The following is a 20870-nucleotide window of genomic DNA, read 5'->3' as shown; positions in this document are numbered from 1 at the left end:
ACGTCTTGCCATTTCTCTATTGTCATTGCCCCCACCTCATTTCTCCTTCTGCTAAGTCAAAGACTCTAAATGTAAAGAGAGACTTAACTTTCCTGGACGCATATAAATGAGTGCAGCAAGAGGGAAGCTCCTCACCAGAGATACTGACTGATACAGTGACAGCTCCAGGAGGGAACATCCATCCCCTTTGGTAGACCAGGATCCTGATAGGGTATGATTTGGAACTTGCAGATCCTTCGGGTGACTGTCAAAGAGAAGGATGGGTCCAAGATGTTCAGGAGACACTCCACACAACGCTGCTCCTCTGCCTGTTTCTAAACAAATGCTGTCATTTACTAATAATTAAGTGCTCCTAGTTCAAGCAGTACATGACCTTCTCCAAAGGTCAGGAGTGATAAAAGAAAATGTACTGTATGCCTTAGATATTCTGATGTGAGGTAGTAAGCTGGAAGAGAGTTAAAGCAGAAGGGACAACGTCATGTCTCTTGTGAAAACTGGAAAGTACAGATGTGGGATCAACGTAACTTTGGTGTGGAGCTTGTGACTGTATCTGCACTGCAACAGTATAGCTTAGTTGCTCTAAGCTGATAAATATGCAGTCTTTGTACCCAGACACACAGAGTCTGTGGTACATTCATATCCATGTTCTGGCCTTGCCCTCATACTGCATGTCGTATGAGGAAGGTCACTTCTGTAACTGCTGGAACTGTACAGGAGGCTATGCTTTCTCTTTGTAACTCTCCTTTTTCATGTCGCAGTCAGCAAGACTAGTTTGTTCCTCTGGGCGTTAGCCCTCCTGCGAGGACATTGTTCAATATGATCCAAGCAAAAAAATCTTGCCCCATCAAGGATTCAAGAAGTGGCCAATTTGCTGTTAAGTCTCTTTAATACCTAAGAAGAGTTGTCTTCTATGTTGTAATGTTCTCTCTGTTAAAACAAAAGAAAAACCCCTAAAACACCAGCCTCTGAGCTAAGCATTCTGCTTTGCAGACTCAGCAATGATGCCATACAAGTCAGGAAGTTAATTTCTGTGAAAGACAGCTTGTTTTGTATTTCTGGTCTTTTTATTAGTGTGGAGAACACAGCTACAGGCAGCAACATAATCTTTGTAATCTCCCTGCTTGTTAGCTGAACCACAAGCTTTACACTACAAAATACACTCTGAGACTTATATCCATAAAACTTCTTATAGTGCTGATCCAAAGGCATCATCACTACTGACACTGAATCATAGATGATACCTGGCACTTTATGAAAAACATGGGAAGAAGTTCACAGTCTATAGACACCCAAAGTCTAAGCAGTTAAGGATCCAGAGAAAGACTAGGGAAATACAGAAATACATAAGCTTAAGCAGAAGTGAGCTAAAAGCAGAACTTAAAACGGAAAGTTTCCATGACCTCTTGAATAGAAGCATCCCTATAGCAGAGTATGCTGTTTCCTTCTAAACAGTTGAGTTTAGAAGCTAGTATTACTTTTAGCAAGTTTATGACTTGATTTTTTAGAGCTGTTTTGGCTTTCTTAATTGGAGGAACAGACAACTTGTTCATAGAGGCAGCGTGGAGTTAAAATCCACATCTCTGTGTTTTGACTACATGGAACTGAGAACAAGGACAAGATAACTGGGAGCTTTAACTCAAAAATGCATGCCGCTTCAAGTTGGTTACCTGTAGCTATTTCCTCTCTCTCAGCTGTTTTCTTGGCCTGTCCCTCAGATGTTCCTGCCTGTCCATCCAGCAAGGGTGCCATATTCACTGACAAGGCAGCCACTGAACTGCTGCAAATTATAGCTTTGCTTCTTAAAGAGTCTGCAGCATTTTACCTTAATATGCTGGACTGTGTTTGGTTTATGTTTGTTTCTAAAGTAAAAGTAGGAAACTTGCAAAATAAATAAATACAAATTATAACTAAATGAGCATTTCTGTAGGCAGGAGACTGTTCTCTGCACACATACGTAAGATAACAAAATCTCACCTGTTTCTGTGTATCTGAGAATTTCTGGTTTTCCTGAAAGCAGTTACAGTCAGCTGTTAAGAGGAAAACAAGAATCATAAATGTTAGAAGCAAAACATGGGTTTTTATCAGTTAAAATATTTAAAAGCTATATTTTTAAAGAAGTTGTAATGATATCTGAGTCCTTCCCAAGGTGACTTTTACCCCAGTTCCCCTGAATTGTATCAGGTAGCATGCTGTTCGAGACAAAGGAGTGAATATGACTTGCTTGTCACTGAATGGGATACATGTCTTCCCTCCCTCTCCACCCTGCAGCAGAAATGATGGAGATTTAATTAGAGCAAATCAAAACCAGCTCCGAAAAAACAAATATGATTGAAAATTGTTTTCATAATTATGCAATGGTTTCAATTATATTTCTTAATGAATCTTTTTCATATAACACTGGAAAACATTTTAAACCTGATTTTATTGCTCTTTTTGAAGGGCATTAGGACTTTTTAGTCTGATAGAGAGTCTGTGGCCTCCGGTAGTGCCTGTGAAAGTTCCTGGACAAAGCCAAGAGTCTGAAACAGTAAGTCTTCTTATTCTGGAAATTAATTTTTTTTTTCACTTACAGCTACTGTTTTTGTTGGTATTGTATTCATATTTTGAGAATCACATTCGCTCCCTCTGATCTGCTACAGTTTTGTTTTACTGGTTCTGGCAACCTCCTAGGCTAATCTGAAGCCCTCTGGATCAGCAGAATCCGTCAAAAATTATGCACTTAGCCCCTTATTAGTCCTCTAGAACTAGAAGGGTAGAATGTACAGACAAATTGTTCCTTTCCTTGCAAGAGGAAAGATACGTTAGATAGCATGGAGCCAGCTAAGAAATCTATGTACAAGGATATTAATTCATTCTTTTGAAGCACTTTTCAGCCTTAGGCTTGAAAACGTTTTTCAAAGATTAACTTCTGTGGAGACAGACTGACTGCTCGAAATCAGGTCTCTTACTCATTAAGATGAATTTGACTGATACTTGTCTTCTATGAAGGAAATCGAAGGATGAACACAAAAATAGTCTACTAAAAAGTAATTAATGTTTCTGTGATTTTAGGGCATGGGGGGCTACTTAAGTGGATTTAAGGTATTTATTTACACATTTGCAAATCTAAAATCGTATCTTAAATTTTCCTTTAATTAGGTTTGTATTTGTATTTTGTCATATCAAGTGTCATTTTGATAACATGAGGTCATTTGAGAAGCTTCTGTAGCGAAGTGCTTGCGCTGTCCTGCTGTTCTTGTATACACTGTTCTTTGGGGAAGTTGTTTGTGGTATTAAAAACTGGTGTTTGAGCCTAGGGGAGTCAATCAGAACACAAGTCCTACAAAAGAAGAAAAAGCTGGAAATATATAAGTTTCAAAACCAGAGGACATTAAAGGTGGATATTACTGGTTATTTATAAAGTCTAAGAATCTTTTCCCTGAAATATAGCATGCTTTGCATTGTGCAGCGGTTTTACATGGAAGGATAAAAGTTCAGACCATGGTTATACATAAAACCAAAATTGAAACCGAGTGAAGTGGCTATGTTCTTGACTCTCCCTTTCATCTAGACATTTTGGAAGTCTCAGAAGAATGCATTAAAATACTGTGGACAACAGAATGGGGATATCCACCGACGGAGCAAAACTCTTAAATGTTGTTTAGCATTGTTCTGACTTTCATTTGTTCTTCATTTTCTCTATTTTTATTAGCAACCAGAAATGGAGGAAGTTTCCTTAATCATGCAATTTACACTTCTGTCATGGGTTTCAAACACTAATTCATCCCACGCAGGATCACAACTTGCATTTTGCTGCTGCAGATTTTTGACCGAGTGGAGTTTTTCAGTTGAGATACATTTTTCTTGATGCAAGTTTCATGTATAGTTTTATGCACAGTTTTATGGAAGCAGTTTTATACATAGGTAGCTAAATAATACTATTGTTGGGAAGACATCTGTGGCACCGGTTTCCTTTGAGCCATATGTACATTTAAATACCTTCTCTAGTGCTTCCAGAAGCAAACAGAATTTGGGTATCAGCTTCTTTTGCCTTTTCTTTTTTCCCTATGCAGATTTTTTTAAATGGGTGGGCAGCTGTCTTTAGTAGATATTCATATTTATTTTATTAAATATAATGCTTTGTTAATAACAAACATGGATAGAAGAATATTGTACTGTATCCACAATAAAAATTATTTTCTAACATCGTCCTTTTTTCCTAAGAAGCCTTTCTAGCCTGGGACCTCTCTAAGTGGTGATTAATAAAGTTGTTAATTCATGGTACCTTTTAAGGGGCAAACTAAAATCTGGCATAGCACAAAGGGAGCAGTTCTTGTAGCTGTTGTGTTCCTGTTCTTCATTATCTCCTTGTGCTGTCCTGGATTTAATTTGGCAGCTTTAAAAGTTTGGCAGCTGTTCACTATCACAAAAACCCACCCACATGCAAAAGTCCCCAGATATCAGGAAAGTTGTGGATATTAAAAAAAAATAAATAAATAATCAGGGCACTCTCTACCAGGTAATAAATAAAAAAAAAAGCAAAACCCACAAGCAGCACCTTGAACTAGTTTCTGTGCTTGCCAAGTGTGCCAGATCATGAGTTGTTTTTGTGATGAGGATCAATGTCAGATTATGGAAAGAATGATACGCTCAAGCTGATTTCACTTATAACTTGTGGATGTCAGTTTATTAACTCAATCTCTTCTTCAGAGAGTCGTTGTTATAAACCATATAATTTTGTTTCCCCATCCCTGTTAAAATGTAAATTGTGTGGTTTGTTCTGGCTATTATTATAAAACCTGACTGGCCAAATTAAAGTGCCATTTTTAAGGTCACGTTTCTTTTTCTTGCTTTTTCATAGATGTCAACTAATCATGGTCCTCCCAGCTTCTGTTATATTCTTACTGTTCAGTCTGGTGAAGTACAGGTGGAAGTGGATGAGGAAGAACAGATTTCTAATTTGTACCAGCCACCAGCTGTTCATGGTTTAAAGGAAATTCTTCGGGTAATGTGCTTTACAAGTCAGATAACAAATACTTTGTACCACTGGATTTCTGGTCTCATGTTTGTCTCATTGCCTGTTTTTTGTACTATTTTCAGATGGACGGTTGTAATGAACGTTGTAGCTTTTGGGCGCAAGTGCTGTATCTAAGGCTGCAGGTAATCTTTTCACTTAGCAATGAATTCAACATAAAATCTATGTAATGCTTACATTAAGAAGCCAGCATTTGTCTTGTTTACGGGAAAACCAAAACCCTTCCTGGATTATCTTCAAGAGTTGTCTGAACAGAATTAACACCAGATTTAAAATGCTTGTGGATGGGCAAAATCTCCAGTTTCAGTGCCATCCAGTCTAGAAAGTGAATTATTTCTGAGTAAATTGCTATCTAACTAGAGATAATATTGCACCCTTGTAAGAGAGCTTGCAGGAAGTTAGTTGAGACTCAATTTATAGCTAAATGCTATCCTTACATACACAGCAAAAAGCTCTCAGTGGAGTGTCTCGGGATAGAATGTAACAAATGATGGTTATACAAAAACACAGCTTTGCTCTTTCCGTGCAAGTTTGTGGACTGTATTTGTTGAGTTCAGTATAAGCCCCTCAGGCAAATTTGGCTTTTATGGTCCAGTTAGCAGAAAGTAGGAACTGTTAGGTAAATACATCTGCCATCCATGCCATGTGGGAAAGCTTGTAATTATGTTTATTTATTTGTTTCTGAATGATGCTACAATTCTTTTTCAAAATGTTGCTAACCCCCTCAGTATTTTAAGGAATTTTTTGTTGCTGTTTTATTTATATTTTCCTGGCGACTGGATCCTCAGTATAGCCAGCACTGAATTCTGGTGGAAAATCATTTGCAATTGTCCATCAGCTCCGCAAAAACCGAAGTGTGAATCAAAGCATATGAACGAAAGACAAAGAAATTCCCAAATGGCCAGCAAAATAGCAGGAGATGCTTCCCACCAGTGTGAGACATAAATTTAATTTAGGTCTTGCCCTTTTGCTTCAAAAGCCAGTAAGTTATTACTCGACTTTTAGGCAGAGAGTACTTTTAACTCCCGAGATGGGGGGGTATCTCTTGTGTTTACTCCATGCTAAGTGAGAATTTAATAGAACATTTGCAAACATGAAATTAGGGCCAGCTTGATGGGATCTTTAGGGTGCTAACAGAAAGACGGACACATACATGCATGAACTTCTATTTCCAAGAAACCTGCCTTATTCAAAAATAAACTAAAATTACAGACTAGTGGTAACCCAACCAAGCATTTTTGTATTCAGGAATGTTTACATCTGAGATGCTGTGGGTCATCAGTATTCTTGTGTAGAAGCACTTCATTCACGAAATTAGAGAAAAGATGAAGCATGCAGAAGCAGATGTGATTTTAATGGAAACTTATCTAGCAGAAAAAAAGGTCTATGATTTCTTCTTGCTACTAAGAGGTTTATTAGCTGGGGTTTTTAGTGGCTATTCATTACTGAACTGTAGGCATTGAATTTTCATAAGTGAACAACATGAGTGTTCATATTTTTTTTCAGAGTAATGTTGGAAAAGCAATAGCAGATATTATTCTTCTGCTTAACTTCTGGATAACTGCTGTAGGAATGTAAGGGTATTTACCTGCATTTATTGTACTGCTTGCCTAATCCTCCCAGAAGAAGGACATGAACAGCAGCTTGCTTACTGCAGCTGCCTTTGCCAAGAAGACATATCCTTCGCATGAAAAGTCATCCAGTCGTAACAAGTGAGGAAGGGACTATGATTTAGTTTATTTTGCTGATCTATTATTGTTAGATAATCCGTTATGCGAGCTAATTCAAATGTACTTCAAAAATAGTATTTATTCCATGTAGCCACAGTATTCTGAGATAGTTCATTCGTGTGAAGGAGGAATGGAAATACGCTTTTATTATTACTCAGAATCTGTACTGTGGTACAGAAGGAATATGAGGAAATATATTCCATCTGTGGTTAAGGAGCTGTCCTTAATAACTCAATCCTGCTGCTATTTGGTGTGTCCTCTCTGTTCAGAACAAATTGTCACACATAGCAAGATGATGATTTTATACTAACTTGTGATTTTTGCTGTTATTATTTACTTTTTGGATGATTCTTCTGAAAGCCAACTTTTAATGTTGTTAGTAATTCTCGTGGGACAGCTGTAAAAATTCTTTCTTTGAAGCTGTCCTAATCCTATCTACACAAAGGAGGTACTCAAATGTATGTAGTTACTAGGCAATGAAACAACGTCAATGCAACGGGCAGCACATATTGTGTTAAGGCATAACTGTGATATCTGAGTTATGAATTTTCCAGGTCATTATTTGCAATTACTGCATTTGCTCTATGAGCTACTAGCATGAACAAAAAACTAATTTTAGTGTGATTAATGGTTATTAATGGTTTCAAGGTTTGAATCAATGGAAGACAAAAAGTTGGGGTTCTCATTGCATTACCTTATGCTAGAGACATGCATCTTCTCAAAGAAAATACTTATATGATATGTGTCTCTCCAGTCATTGTAGTATTTCATTTTCATTTAAATGTTTCAAGTAGGATTTTTTAATTGTTGGTCTAATTAAAAATAGTAACAAAACTTTTTTAAATTAAGAAAGTAATTACTTATTTTTTTTTCAAATATTAGAATCTTAAAATTTACAAGTTGCTCGAACTGGGGAATGTGAAATATGCTTTGTTATTAAACCCGTTTTTTCTAAAATATGGGAAGATTCACGTACACACACAGATATAAAAACTGTGTTTAAAAATAAACCAAGCAAACAAAAAATCAAGAGAGAGAAGAGCATGAATGGTCAAACTGTAACCCATCTGATTTGGTAGAGACCCTGGAATAAGCACTGATGTGTGTTTAATGTCTGTTTAGTCTGTCTTGTTCATCAATCCAGTGTGAAAATTCTAAAAAGCACTACTGGTTTTCTGATCATTATTTTCAGATTTGGAGGTTGAGACAAAATGTTTTGGTTATGACATCAGTAGTTGTGACGCACCTTAAATTATGTCACACCATGATATTTTTGTACCTGTCTTAGGCAGAAAACTGACATTCTCATTGCAGATTCCTCTCTCTCTGAATTATGAGTTATCGATTTGCCTATTTCTATGCATCACTCAAATATTTAGAGATGTTTGTTCAACTGAAAAGAACCCTCCAGCTTTGTAATTTGCAGTGGCTGTTAGCCAAAGACTGCTCCTATTGGAACCAGACAACAGTACATGGAAAATTTGCTTGCATGGGAATAATAATAGCAGTAGTAATAGCCTTTCTTTTTCCATTTTTAAGGCAAAAATTATGGAAGTCTATTTTCATAAAACCAGACAATTAACTTTATATATATACACACCATATGTATGATATAAATACTATATATGTAATATAAATGTATAATATACAGTGTATAGATACTGTATACATTTTTAAAATAAAATACATTTTCAGATCCCTTATGCAGCCCAATTGAGTTATGATAAAGTGTGATAACTGGTAGAGGTAAAGCCAAGATTCCAGAGAGTCAGCCTTCGAAAGTAAATTTAAGGTAGAGATGCTTGTATCTGCAGTAAGGAGTAACGTCAAATTCCAATGAAGCTTTGATTCATTATCCTGTACACACCCTAAATGTAATAGTTTCTGCCAGTTTTATTAGTTATTTAAATACGAGGGTGTTGCTTTAGTCTTTCCTTCTACTGAAAATTAACAACTGCCTTCCAATTTTGTATCTCTTTCTTTTTTGGAAATTGTAGACAAAGCAGAGAGTTCCAGTACATCAAAGAGAAATTTGTTTGTTTGTGACTGACTCGACATTGCAAAATGTGGTTCATATGATTCCAAAAGTTGTTGCCGTGTCAGTCGCTGCCTCGTGTGTTCTCAGTGCAGAAATCACAGAAGCCCTCAGTGTTACCTCACAGCTTGTCTTCTTCAAGGATGCACTGTGGGGAAATGGTAAGTTTTCCACATGGTCTTGAAGCAGTTGTAATGAAACTGAAATAGCTTCCTAATCTCTGCCACTGCAATATGTCACCTACAGAGTCTTCTGTTCTCAGATGAAGATGAGACAAGTTTGGATACGAAAATTGAAAGGGGTTGTAATTAATTAGAGCTTTCAGTAAGATTTCTTTTTCTGTGTTTTTGGGTTGCTCTCCAAGGTAAATGAGAAATTCTGTGATCTTGCCGTTGTGTCCACCAGTATTACTGTCAGTCTTCCCTGATGGCTGTTGAATCTAATGACCAGTGTCACATAAATTTTCTAGCTGACAGAAGACTCAAAAATACTAAGGAACTTGGTTTTATTTGTTCTGGTATTCTTGCAGAAACTTGTTTTATTGACCTTAACGGCTTCGAAAAGTAGAAGAGGCTTGCACATCCCTAGATACAGAAATGTTAATAAACTCCCGTGTACAATCTTAGCTGTGAGCCTTCACCACCATACAAATCATGTAATGATGGTAGTTCACTTTACATTCATTTCTAGTCACTCTTTTTTGAGGTTCAGGTATGGTTCTGTATAATGCCTGGATGGGTAGTTCACATCTCATGCCTTCAGTCACTTCCAAAATGTGGAAGTGAATATTTGATGGAGTAACTGAAGTACCAAGCTGTGTGTCCTGAAGCAAAATTCTCTGCTTTGGTGAATAAAACACTGCATGCACCTATTCTTTGTCATCTTTGAAACAAACTAAGACCACCTGAAGGGGTACACAAGCTTATTACCAGGGAAGAGATGGTAACGTTGTGTTTGCAGGGAGTATGGTGCGATGAAGTGCAGGTGGAATTGTGCTCTTTTTTTGCCCTGGGAGTTGCAAAGTGTACCGAGAGCATGATGCATGTATCACTGAAAGCAAAATCTTTTGTCATTGAGAAAACCTGATGAAGTCTATCCGTCTGTTTAGTAGCTGGCAGATATCGTTGTCATTATTGGCCATGGCAGTTATCATGGTCACCTTTTTCCTTGTTACTGTACTGAGTTGAAATGTCTTTGTTGGCAGGTAGGATTATTTGTGTTGAACGTACTGTTCTCCTATTACAAAAGCCTCTTTTGTACTCGGCTGCCGGTGCTGACCTCAGTGAGCTGACTGGCCCTGTCAGACTCGATGAGCTGGATTCTACAACACAGGCCAACTCCATTTGTGCTGTAAGAGGTTCGTATGGCCTTTCCTGAAATGAATGCGGTTAATTATTTGTGCTCACTTTAATCTTTTATGTCTTTGTATTGATTTCTTGTATGAACAGTGCAGAGGGATAAAAAAGCACATTGTTGCTGAGGGTCGTTAGGGTTTTAAGTTTTTATACTTCTTTGTGGGCTCTGTTTGCCTTTTGCTGGCCAAGCTCTGCTCCCACTCATTCATACCCCAAAATAAATGTTTAATGCATCATCTGTTATATTATAGTCCTTCCTTCGCTGTCTTCTTTCAGGAGCCTTCTGTTCACACCAGCCTTGTTGTTGTTGGCAACAATAAGGTATACCAGTATTTTTTAGGCAGATGGATAAGATACGTTAGCCAGATCCTGGATGGTGTGGGTTAGTTACTGATTTCCCTGGAGCTTTGCTGCAGTGGGGCAATTTAATATTTCATCATAGTCATCAAGCATAACTTGGCCAGTATTTGCTCACAGGCCACTTTGGATCATAGCTTCTAACATTTCAGTTCTACCACTAACCATGCAGAAACATTTCTTACAATGTATTTTCTATAATTTCCCAATCACGCAGAAATATTTCCTACTGTGTATTTTCTAATGCTTTGTCCAGTCAGCTTCTTAAACTTCCCAGTTGTAGAGTGCCTAAAGGGAAAAGTCCTTAAAAGCCCAGTAATTCCTGGCTTTTAAAGAGAATTTCCTTTTTTAATTTAATGATTCCAGTAGCCATTGTAGAAATTCTTGATACTATTTGACATTTACACTTTCAAGTATTCACTGGAGCATTTGAAATGAGCTTTAAAGTAATACCAAATAAATGTTATAAATGAATCCTTCCAGCTATAGCATGATACACTGCAAAGCTAGTCTGAAACCATGCAAAGTTGTTACTAAAAGTACTTTCTCTTGTGGTAGAGCCACAGGTTAGCAATGCCTCTGTGATTAATAAATGAGTACCTTGCAATGACAAATCTGGAGCTCTAACACTGCATAATGAAAACCAAGCAAAACTGGAGGCACTTCACTCAAAGCCTTGGTTGTTAGGTACATCTCACATTGATTTTGTGAGTTACTTTAACGATATTTCTGTCACTGGGTGTGAAATCCCTTCTTGCCTTTTTTTTTTTTTTAACTTCTCCAATAGTTATGCTATTATTAATCCCGTCTGTTAATTTTATAACTAAGTATGGGAAGTGCCTATCTTCTTTTGTCCTATTGACAGCGTACATGGTAGGATAAATAAAACATTTCTCTGTCCTTTCTTTTTCCACCTTTGAAAAGAAAATACACGTTTGTGATCTACTGTGTAAACAAGTACTTTATCCACATGGGAGGTGTCACGCTTTCCCTGTTCTGTATTACAGATGGAAGAATGACAAAAGGATAAATTAATCCTGCAAGTTTGTATTGCTTAATCGAAATTTGTCCAGGGTAGCTGTTACCAGTATGTTCCCACACCTTGGTACCAAGATAGAATATAACGTGTCTTCTTTAAACCTATGCTAATGCTATATACAAATGATAACTCTCACTTTTATGTGTAAATAAAATCATTTAATAGCATTTAAGATATATATCCACCTTTTCAATTAGTGTCTTCGCCTTTCTACCGAAGAAGTGAAACTAATAGCATTAACACTACTTCATTGGTGGGAGAATATGTATTTGATGGAGTAACACATAACGAAAAGTTTATGATCTCTAAAATTCACTCATTGCCTCTGTCTCTAAACTCAGAGATGTTAATTGGCTTTCAATGAGAAGCAGTTTCACCTCATTAATTTTCTTTGTTCCTCCTTTCACTTCCTGTAGTTTTCAACACCTATGTATGCTGTATTTGGGCATCCTTTCACCTAACTCTTAAAGGGGTTTCAAAGGCTTTACCCCTTTTTGGAGTAGTGCTCCTTCCTGCTCTTTTGCAGTCATGACTGCTTCTCCTGGCTCCAGGGATTTGGCAGGCTGAGCCTTCCCTAGAAAATCTTACTTCTAGCTAGTGAAAACTGCAGGTAGTCATTCAAGTCCCCATCCTCAGATACAACTATTGGACACAGTGTCAGAGCCTCCAGGAGTGCCAGGACTGCCATGCTGCCTGCCTAGATTTAGATAGAGCAGTCATTTTTGGGAAGGAGTATAAATGGGGTAAGTTAGTTTGTACGAAACCCCCCCAGCTGGGCTCTGAGCAACCCGGTACAACTCCATAGTGGACCCAGATCTAAGCAGGTGTTTGGACTGGGTAAACTTCAGAGGTTCCTTCCTCATCAAGAAGGGCAATGTTGCAGTCCAGGCAGATCCACTGAGTTTGTCAGGAATCTTTGTTTCAGGGAAGTCCAGTCATACCAGTCCTGGGGTAGAGTGTGTTGCTCTTCAACAAATGATTGAAAACCTGTGGTTGCTTTCTATGGGAAGGTTTATACTTCTTTAAAGATGAGTCTGTGGTTCTCACCTGTGAGTTCAGGCTTAGTAGATTATGTTCTTCTCACTATGCATTGCAGAGTAATGTCTAACTTCTTTTTGCTGTATAGCAGCAGACAGGATGTCTTAATTTTGACTTACTGTTGGCATACATATATGCAGTTCATACTGCACAGAACTGTTTTTCCTCTTAACTATGCTTAAGAGGAAATTCTGGTTAGTCCATACCACATGTTATGTGGGAATATTACTTGATTAATTATATTTGCCTAGTATATGACTCACCACCAGTGGTTGAATTTTGACATTGGATATTTTCATATTTAAGCCCTTATTCAGAGGTGTGGTTTTTTTTTTTTCCAGTTTCCTTCTTAACAGAGTGAACAAAATGGGGTCAATCAGCTTACCTGGGTTTCTCTTTTTGATTGAACTTTTCCCCTTCCTGTCCATTAATCAGGGTAGCCAACTGGGGGGAAGAAAAGGAAGAAGTTGAAAGTTTCAACCGTTGTGCTGAAAAAGTGTTACTTTTTTTTCCTTAAATTGAATTTTGGCTACATGCATTTCCATTTAAAAGAAGAATCTTAGGGACTTACCAACAGGTTTGTGAATGCCACGCAAAATCTAGAGTCTTGACAAAGATATGCAGCAGTTGAGCGGCTTAAACTTGAGAAATCCCTTTGCAGGACACACAAGATTACTGTGCAAGACAAGCTAGATTATTAGACTTGCTGCTGCTTTGAGTTGTTCTGACTTCAGTGATCTCTGTTGGTTTTCCAAAGGAACTCAACACTGACGTCAAAATAAACCACTAGACATAATCTCATCAGTATGATCCTAATTGATTTTCTTCAGATGTACTTGCATTACCTGTGCAATGGCATCCTGCAGTTGCACACAACTGGGGGGAAATGAAAAGGCTTAAACATATCTGTCAGAAAAGGGGATTTTGTTTTGTTTATAAAATTATTTTTTAATGAAGAAGGAAACATATTCAGTGAACTAATTGGTAGCTTTTCCATGAGCAAAAATCAGAGTCACTTAGGTTGGAGAAGACCTTTAAGATCATAAAGTCCACCACTAAACCATGTCCCTAAGTGCCACATCTACACATCCTTTAAGTACCTCCTGGGTTGGTGACTCAACCACTGCCCTGGGCAGCCTGTTCCAATGCTTGACAACCCTGTCTGTGAAGAAATTTTCCCTAACATCAAATCTAAACCTCCCCTGGCACAACTTGAGGCTGTTACCTCTTGTCCTATTGCTTTTTATTCAGGAGAAAAGACCAGTACCCACGTTGCTCCATCCTCCTTTCAGGTAGTTGTAGAAGTGATTATATCCCCCCTGAGCTTCCTTTTCTCCAGACTAAACAACCCCAGTTCCCTCAGCTGTTCCTCATCAGACCTGTGCTCCAGGCTCTTCACCAGCTTTGCTGCCCTTTTTTGAACATGCTTCACCACTTCAGTCTCTCTTGTAATGAGGGGCCCAGAACTGAACACAGTATTTGAGCTGCAGCCTCACCAGTGCCAAGCGCAGGGGGACAATCACTTCCCTGGTCCTGCTGGCCACACTATTTCTGATACAGGCTAGAATGAGATTGGCCTTCTCGGCCACCTGGGCACAAGCTGGCTCATCTGCATCTGGCTGTTGACCAACATCTCCAAGTTCTTTTCCATGAGGCAGCTTTTGAGCCACTCTTCCCCAAGCCTGTAGCATTGCATGGGGTTGTTGTGACACAAGTGCAGGACCTGGCACTGAGCCTTGTTGAACTTCGTACATATGTATCTGTAAAGCCTTTTTACCCTCAAAGAGATCAACACTCACACCAACCTGGTGTCTGCAAATGTACTGAGTGCATTCGATTCCCTCATCCACACTGTTGATAAAGATATTAAACAGAACTGCCCCCACAACTGAGCCCTGGGGAACACCACTCATGACTAGCCGCCAGTTGGATTTAACTCCATTCACCATTCACTCAGTTCAAAGAGAAGCATGCCTGTGCTGTGGCATAAAGCATCCTACCTTGTAGTAGCAACTACTGGTGGAAACTCCCAACTACCACAAAAGCTGAAGAATCAACATTATTCTTGTTATGACAGAATTGCTTATTCCGTCAGTGAAATCCATGTTGTTTTATTGCTTGCATAGAAATTGGGTCATAAATGTTGTATTGGAGAAGTACCTTTCATGATATTCAGACTTGCTGTCCTTTGAATTTCTAAAGAAAATCACAGTTTCATTGCTTATGTGTAGCTCCCTTCTTTCCGTCAGTCCTTGCCCCAAAAGAACCAGGAAAGCAAGGGATTAATACCCTGTCTTACAGGCCAGACTGTGTAAATGCTCCCTTAGTCTCCAAGGGTTTATTTTATTGAATGTGGTATGAAACTGTGAGGTTCTTGCTCAATAGGAGCTGGAATTTTTAGTCTGTATTTCTGTTGTACCAGTGAGGGTTTAATTTAATTTAACTTCATTCCTACAGGTGATCCATTTTGTATGCTTCAAAATATTTGATACAATTTCTCCATAAATAATATTCATAATTTCAGCGTATCATTACCATAAAACATAATACACTCTTTACTGGCTTCTTGTAAAACTTTGAATGTATTTTGTCTTGCCAAAACTAGCAAGGCCTTTTATATTAGTCAAAAGTATCTTTGGCGTAGCCTGCTTAGGCACACACTTGAGTCTGTAAGCCAGATCTGATCTCTGTTAAATCAGTAAAAATGAAGAAAAACTCCATTGTTAATGGAATTTAACCTGCATCGTTGTTTTTGAAAGGGATTTGGTTTCTCACCAGTTTGTGTTTCCTAAATATCAATATCAAGCTATCTGACGTGATGTTTTTTATAGCTATTTATTGCCAAAGAAACATCAGAGAACCAGAAAGAAAACAGACAAACAGAAACAGATCAGAAAAGCAATAAAGCCCAAACCAAAAGAGCTGAACCTGTTTGGAAAGTTAATTATCAATCATCTGCCTTCTGGTACTTTTAGAATGTAACATGCTCTGCAGTACTGTCATCCCTTGTTGGAGGGACCAAGGAGAAAGAGTGAGACTGTTGGAAGAGCTGATGCTTGCTCCGACAAGTCTTAAGCTGAGTGTCAGGAAAGATCAAACCTGCTGTGAAGCCAGGAGTGACTGTGTTTGTTAGCTTAACCCTAGTATTTTGTAAGAATTTAATGTTCTGCAGGTACTGTTGTTGGAGTTAATGAGAGCACTGCTTTCTCCTGGCCTACCTGTGACAGATGTGGCAATGGAAAGTTGGAACTGTGTCCCCAGGACAGGTGAGAGTCAGCGTGCTCCAGAGCACTCCAGGTGTTTTGCAGATGTAGCCATGAGAGCAACAGGTGATGCAATGATTCCTGCAGGCACAGGGTGCACTTTGTTCCTTCCTAGAGCTAAGACGTAGTATTTTTATTGCTGATGAACTGATAAAGCCTCCAAGGTTAGATTAATTTATTAAGAAAGATACAAGTAGATATGAAATGATTTGAATTTGCAGTTATCACTTTTTTTTCAAGCTAATCTTAAAGTATCACTCATAAAGATTTCATAGCCCACTGCATTACAATATCAGTTTCAATAAACATCCACATAAATGGCAGGTCTGATTTTAAGCTCATTTAAAAGTCACGTTTTGTGTTTGTCTACCATAGCTTGTCCCCCTGTGTACCACCAGTTCACCTCGCTTTGATATTGAACTGGGAGTTAAGTGTGAAAGTGTTGTGTTTCAGACCTATTAAATTTACAGCCTTTCTAAAAAGGATGTCAGATGCGTCTGGGAGTACAACTGTCCCAGATGTGAAGACTGAGCCTGCAGAACCTGTTACCACCAAAAATGCTAAACCTGCATCACACTTGCATGCTCTTGGAAAGCCTCCCTTTCAGCTGCTTAGCCATCTTGCTCTTGGAGAGTCTGGGATACCTGACAAGAGTAAAAGCATGAGAGGATTAGAGAGAGTAAAAAGTAAAGAAGGGTGCTTCTTTCTACTGGAAAAAACCCACAAAAAGCCTAAGGAGAAGTTTGGCATGTTTGATTCCACTGAAACAGATAACATTTTCCTAAATATGAGAAGCTTTACCTTTTACACTTTGTTGCATATAGCCTGTGGGGGGAAAAAGGCTGAAAATGCAAGTTGTCCTATATTCTACTATCATGCAAAAAATAAGGATGTATGTTTACACAGTAGTGTAGTTTAACAAAAAGTATCTGTACTGTGAAGGACTTTCTGCTTCGTTTGGAGAACAATGTACCATCAATATTTGTTTAAGAAGTTATTCCAACAAGCACTTAGAGCTGAGCTTTATTTTATGCATATAACTTAAGCATGTGCTGAAAATGTTGAACGTTTGCTGAACAGGGGCCTAAATCAATAAGTCACTTGGGCCAAATCTATACTACACGTTCTCTCTTGCCATAACTTCTAGAAGGTTATGGGATTAGTATTTGCTTAAGTGAGGTGACTATAAATAGCAACCTCACACCATGTTGCCAAAACATGGAAGAGGAAGATCCTTTTGCTAGAAGATTAGGTCTCTCTCCAAGACAGTTACTTAGCTCTGCCAACAGAGAGCCCTATCTGCTGTTACCAACTGCATCTCTACCAGGACTTTCCTACCAGCAGTCTACCAGCAAAGTATTTTAGAGAATAAGCTAGCTGGTTTCTTGTGTGTTTTGATTTACAGCTGATAGCTTTTCCATTTCTGTTTTTCCATCATCACTGGTGTGTTTCAGAGGATCGCTGTATTGCAGCCAGTGCTCTGAAGTTGTCACTTCACCAGTTTTGAAAATGCAGCTGGAAGTCTTCTTGAGTTGCTCATCCCGACCTCAAAGTACAGTAAAAGTGAAGGTATGGCATGAAATGAGCTTCGGTGTATTGAGTATGGTGAGACTGGATACATAGATCTTAAAGCCACGTATGTAGGTACTTTAAGCCACAGTTCTCTAAACAGCTCTGTCAGAAGAAAAATTAAAAGATGTAAGAGTATCCCATAATTTAATCTGATAATAAACTTGTGTTTCCTTGGACTAAGAACCCAGTTCCCAGCTCTTACTCAAATAATACAGTCATTGAGTTCACCCTGAGGTTTGCAAACTGGTTTATGGTCCAGCTGAAGGGCTTTGTTGGGTTGAACCAGTCTCCACAGCCTACAGGAATGTGTACTTTTAGACTCCCATTCTGAACATCTTCTATGTCACCTCTCCTCTGCTCTCTTGGCCAGAGAAGCAAAACCATTCTATATTGAAATGATAAATCTTTGTTCAATGTGGCTGTTTTAACCTGTGAACAGCATGTCTCTGCATATGTAGGATTTTTTTTGTTGTGACCAAAACCTGTTCATTTTCTCATTCCAGCTGTTACAAAAGACAATCTCTTCACTCCTGATGTCCTCTGCCAGTGAGAATGGGGTAGGTATAATGAATGTTGATGAAAGAAAGTTAAACTACATCATAACTTACTGTAGAGGCAGAGTGCAGGAGACATAAACCGGGTGGAAAGATACTCGAATCATAGAAATTAAAGGGATTCCTGGAGTTCATTGTCTGACCTAGCACTCACACTGGGCTGTTGCCAATGTGTAGGCTGGTCAGTTGTGACTTTGGCTGGTAGGGTCTTGAAAACCTCCAGGGATGGAGGTTCTGCCTTTCCAGGCAGCTTGTTTCAGAACTGCACTAGGAGTGGCAAGAGGTTTCTCTCGAAACAATTAATCACTTTTTTTGTGTCCTCGCTGGGATTGGAGCCGCCTGGGCCCTTTGGCAATGCCACCTCCCACCTGCTATCACATGACACCCTCCCTTTTAGAAGAGGGATGCTGCAGATGGGCTGTGTAGACAACTTTAGCTCAGCTGAAGATCTGCAGACGCAGGTACATACTGCAAGCAGTAGTATGGCCAGACATTCAGAGGTGCAATGGGCAATGCTGGGCTTTACTTCATTTTCTGGCTGAGGATCCAAAGACAGCAAAGATACAGTCCAAGCATCCCAGCTTTTGGGGCTGCTCTTCCAAGCTCTGTGTAACAACTACTGGCAGGTGGAATAGTGGAGAAATTTGCAAAATGCGTGCAAGAAAATGCCCTATAGCTGTATGAATGAAACACACATAAACCGTGGGGGATCCGTGGGCTAAAGTGCAGTTTATGTAACCGCGAAGGAGTCATTCCTTTAATCCGAGATATCAGAAGAACCCTGACACTTGGCACAGTGACCCAGATTTATCACAGGTGAGGGAGGCACTGGGTAGGTGCATGGCTGGCATTGGCTGCCGGATGGTCAGCAACGAAGGAGTGGCACCTTCAGAGGGTGATTAAGTCCAATTAGGATGCTGAGATTCCCCCTCTCCATTGCATGTGGAAGGGAGCAAAGGGCAGCTCGTCATGTTTAATCACAGCAGTTAAACATCTTCAGTTAGATGACGCATTGGGGTCATTTTGCTTTCCATCTTACACAGTCTTCTAGCATGCTGCTGTTACATGCTCTGTGCTTTTAATGGATTTAATGGTAATATTTAAAGTGGAACGTTGCTGTGAAATCATAAATTATTTTTCTTATGCTGGAGGGTGTGCATTTCATTTAAGCAAAGGTATACAAGAAATTCCCCAAATACGCTTGCTGTTTTAATAAGCAGTTAAGTTGTACGGGATGTGTCTGGTTTGGTTACAGACTGACAAAACACAGCTCTTTTTTGAGTTATTAGAATTCAACCAACCTCTTTTTCATGTTTCAGTTTTTATAATGCTAGCATTTGCAAGTTGGCAACTTGGAAACATTTTTTTCCCCTAGCTGAAATGCAGGAGTATTCCCCCTCCACCCCCCCCTTTTTTTTCTTTTCACAAGCATTTCCATCTCTGAACCACTGCATTTTATCTCAACAAGGCTGAATCACAAGAAATACCACTTGAGGTGGCATTTTTTTGCCACTGCTGCTAAAGTTTCTAAGGGTGTAGCTCTGTAATCACTTCTATTGGGCGGGAGGTTGGTTTTAGCTGTCACTGGCCCTGGCCACTTGTTCCTTACTTTGTGGCAGCCCATCTGTTACACCAGTGTAGCTGTTTGTGCAGCTGTGTGGTGAACTGAACTGCAGAACCAGTCTGGGGTAAAAATAAACTGGGGGGGAATAAAAAAAGGTATGTGTATACCTTGAAGCAGGCAACAGGCATGGGTATCCCATACCTGTACAGATTCACTGCCCAGATGAAAGTGGAGGCATAGGCAGAGGCCAGCTGTAGGCAAGTCCCCTTGAGGAAAGAAATCACAGAATCATAGAATGGTTTGGTTTGGAAGGGACCTTAAAGATCATCCAATTCCAACCCCTCTGCCATGGGCAGGGACACCTTCCACCACGTTGCTCAGAGCTCCGTCCAACCTTGAACACTGCCAGGGATGGGGCAGCCACAGCTTCTCTGGGCAACCTGTGCCAGCGCCTCACCACCCTCATAGTGAAGAACTTCTTTCTAATATCTAATTTAAATCTCCTCCCTTTCAGTTTAAAGCCATTCCCGCTTGTTCTGTCACTACAAGCCCTTGTAAAATGTCCCTCTCCAGATTTTTTGTAGGCCCCTTTAGGTACTGGAAGGCTGCTCCTAAGGTCACCCCAGAGCCTTCTCTTTTCCAGGCTGAGCAAGCCAAATTCTTAGCCTGTCCAATAGGAGAGGCACTTCAGCCCCCCGATCATCTTCATGGCTTTTCTCTGGACTTGCTCCAACATCCCATGTGTTGGGGGCCCTAGAGCTGAACACAGTTCTACAGGTGGGGTGTCATGAGAATAGAGGGGGAGAATCACCTCCTTTCAGCCTGCTGGACATGCTCCTTTTGATGCAGCCCAGCACAGGGTTGGCTTACATGGATGTAACCTGCAATCTAAGAAACCCTCAAGCCAAGCATCAGCTGTCATTGCTACCAGTGCTTCTGTTAACACGCTGTCTTCTTTTAGGGGAATCACCCCATCCCTCACCTCCAGACAGAGTACAGTCTCTATGGATCTGCTCAGGCACTACTCATGGGGGTAAACTGCAAGTCAGGTCATTAAACATCAGGGACCATGTAGGTGCTGGTGATTGTACAGGACAAAGTGTGTGTGTAGGGGTGCATAAAACGAGTTACAAACTATTTTTTCCTTTGGTGGCTCTGTTCCAAGGTAATTGATACCTAGTTTGTACATACACATTGCCAGCACGTTTCTGTGAGTGTCAGGAAGCTAGGTAAAGGGAGCACATGTAGGTTATGCTTCAACAAACTCGAGTTCAAACTCACAGTAGCTTTCTTTATTATTATATTTAACCAGCTCATGTTTAAAAGCCTGGTAGGGAAGCAGCACGTGA

General features: G+C 39.5%; 1 protein-coding gene across 2 annotated transcripts in view; it reads left to right on the top strand.

Annotated features, from left to right (window-relative positions):
- SPIDR (scaffold protein involved in DNA repair) overlaps window positions 1–20870 on the top strand; it is a 200573-nt gene that overhangs the window by 179117 nt on the left and 586 nt on the right. For both annotated transcript variants that reach the window (XM_061354845.1, XM_061354844.1), the window contains 8 exons: window positions 2440–2527; window positions 4841–4984; window positions 5080–5139; window positions 8742–8940; window positions 9984–10136; window positions 15741–15834; window positions 17286–17400; window positions 17907–17960. In XM_061354845.1, coding sequence (XP_061210829.1) covers window positions 2440–2527; window positions 4841–4984; window positions 5080–5139; window positions 8742–8940; window positions 9984–10136; window positions 15741–15834; window positions 17286–17400; window positions 17907–17960 — 907 coding nt within the window. The remainder of the gene's footprint in view (window positions 1–2439; window positions 2528–4840; window positions 4985–5079; window positions 5140–8741; window positions 8941–9983; window positions 10137–15740; window positions 15835–17285; window positions 17401–17906; window positions 17961–20870) is intronic.

The sequence above is a fragment of the Neopsephotus bourkii genome, unplaced genomic scaffold (assembly GCF_033783945.1).
Source record: "Neopsephotus bourkii isolate Nb327-2 ecotype Australia unplaced genomic scaffold, CSIRO-AGI_Nbou_v1 NB_753, whole genome shotgun sequence".
NCBI classification, from domain to species: Eukaryota; Metazoa; Chordata; class Aves; order Psittaciformes; family Psittacidae; genus Neopsephotus; species Neopsephotus bourkii.
Note: the sequence above shows the minus strand (reverse complement) of the source record. Positions and strands in the feature narration are given on the sequence as shown.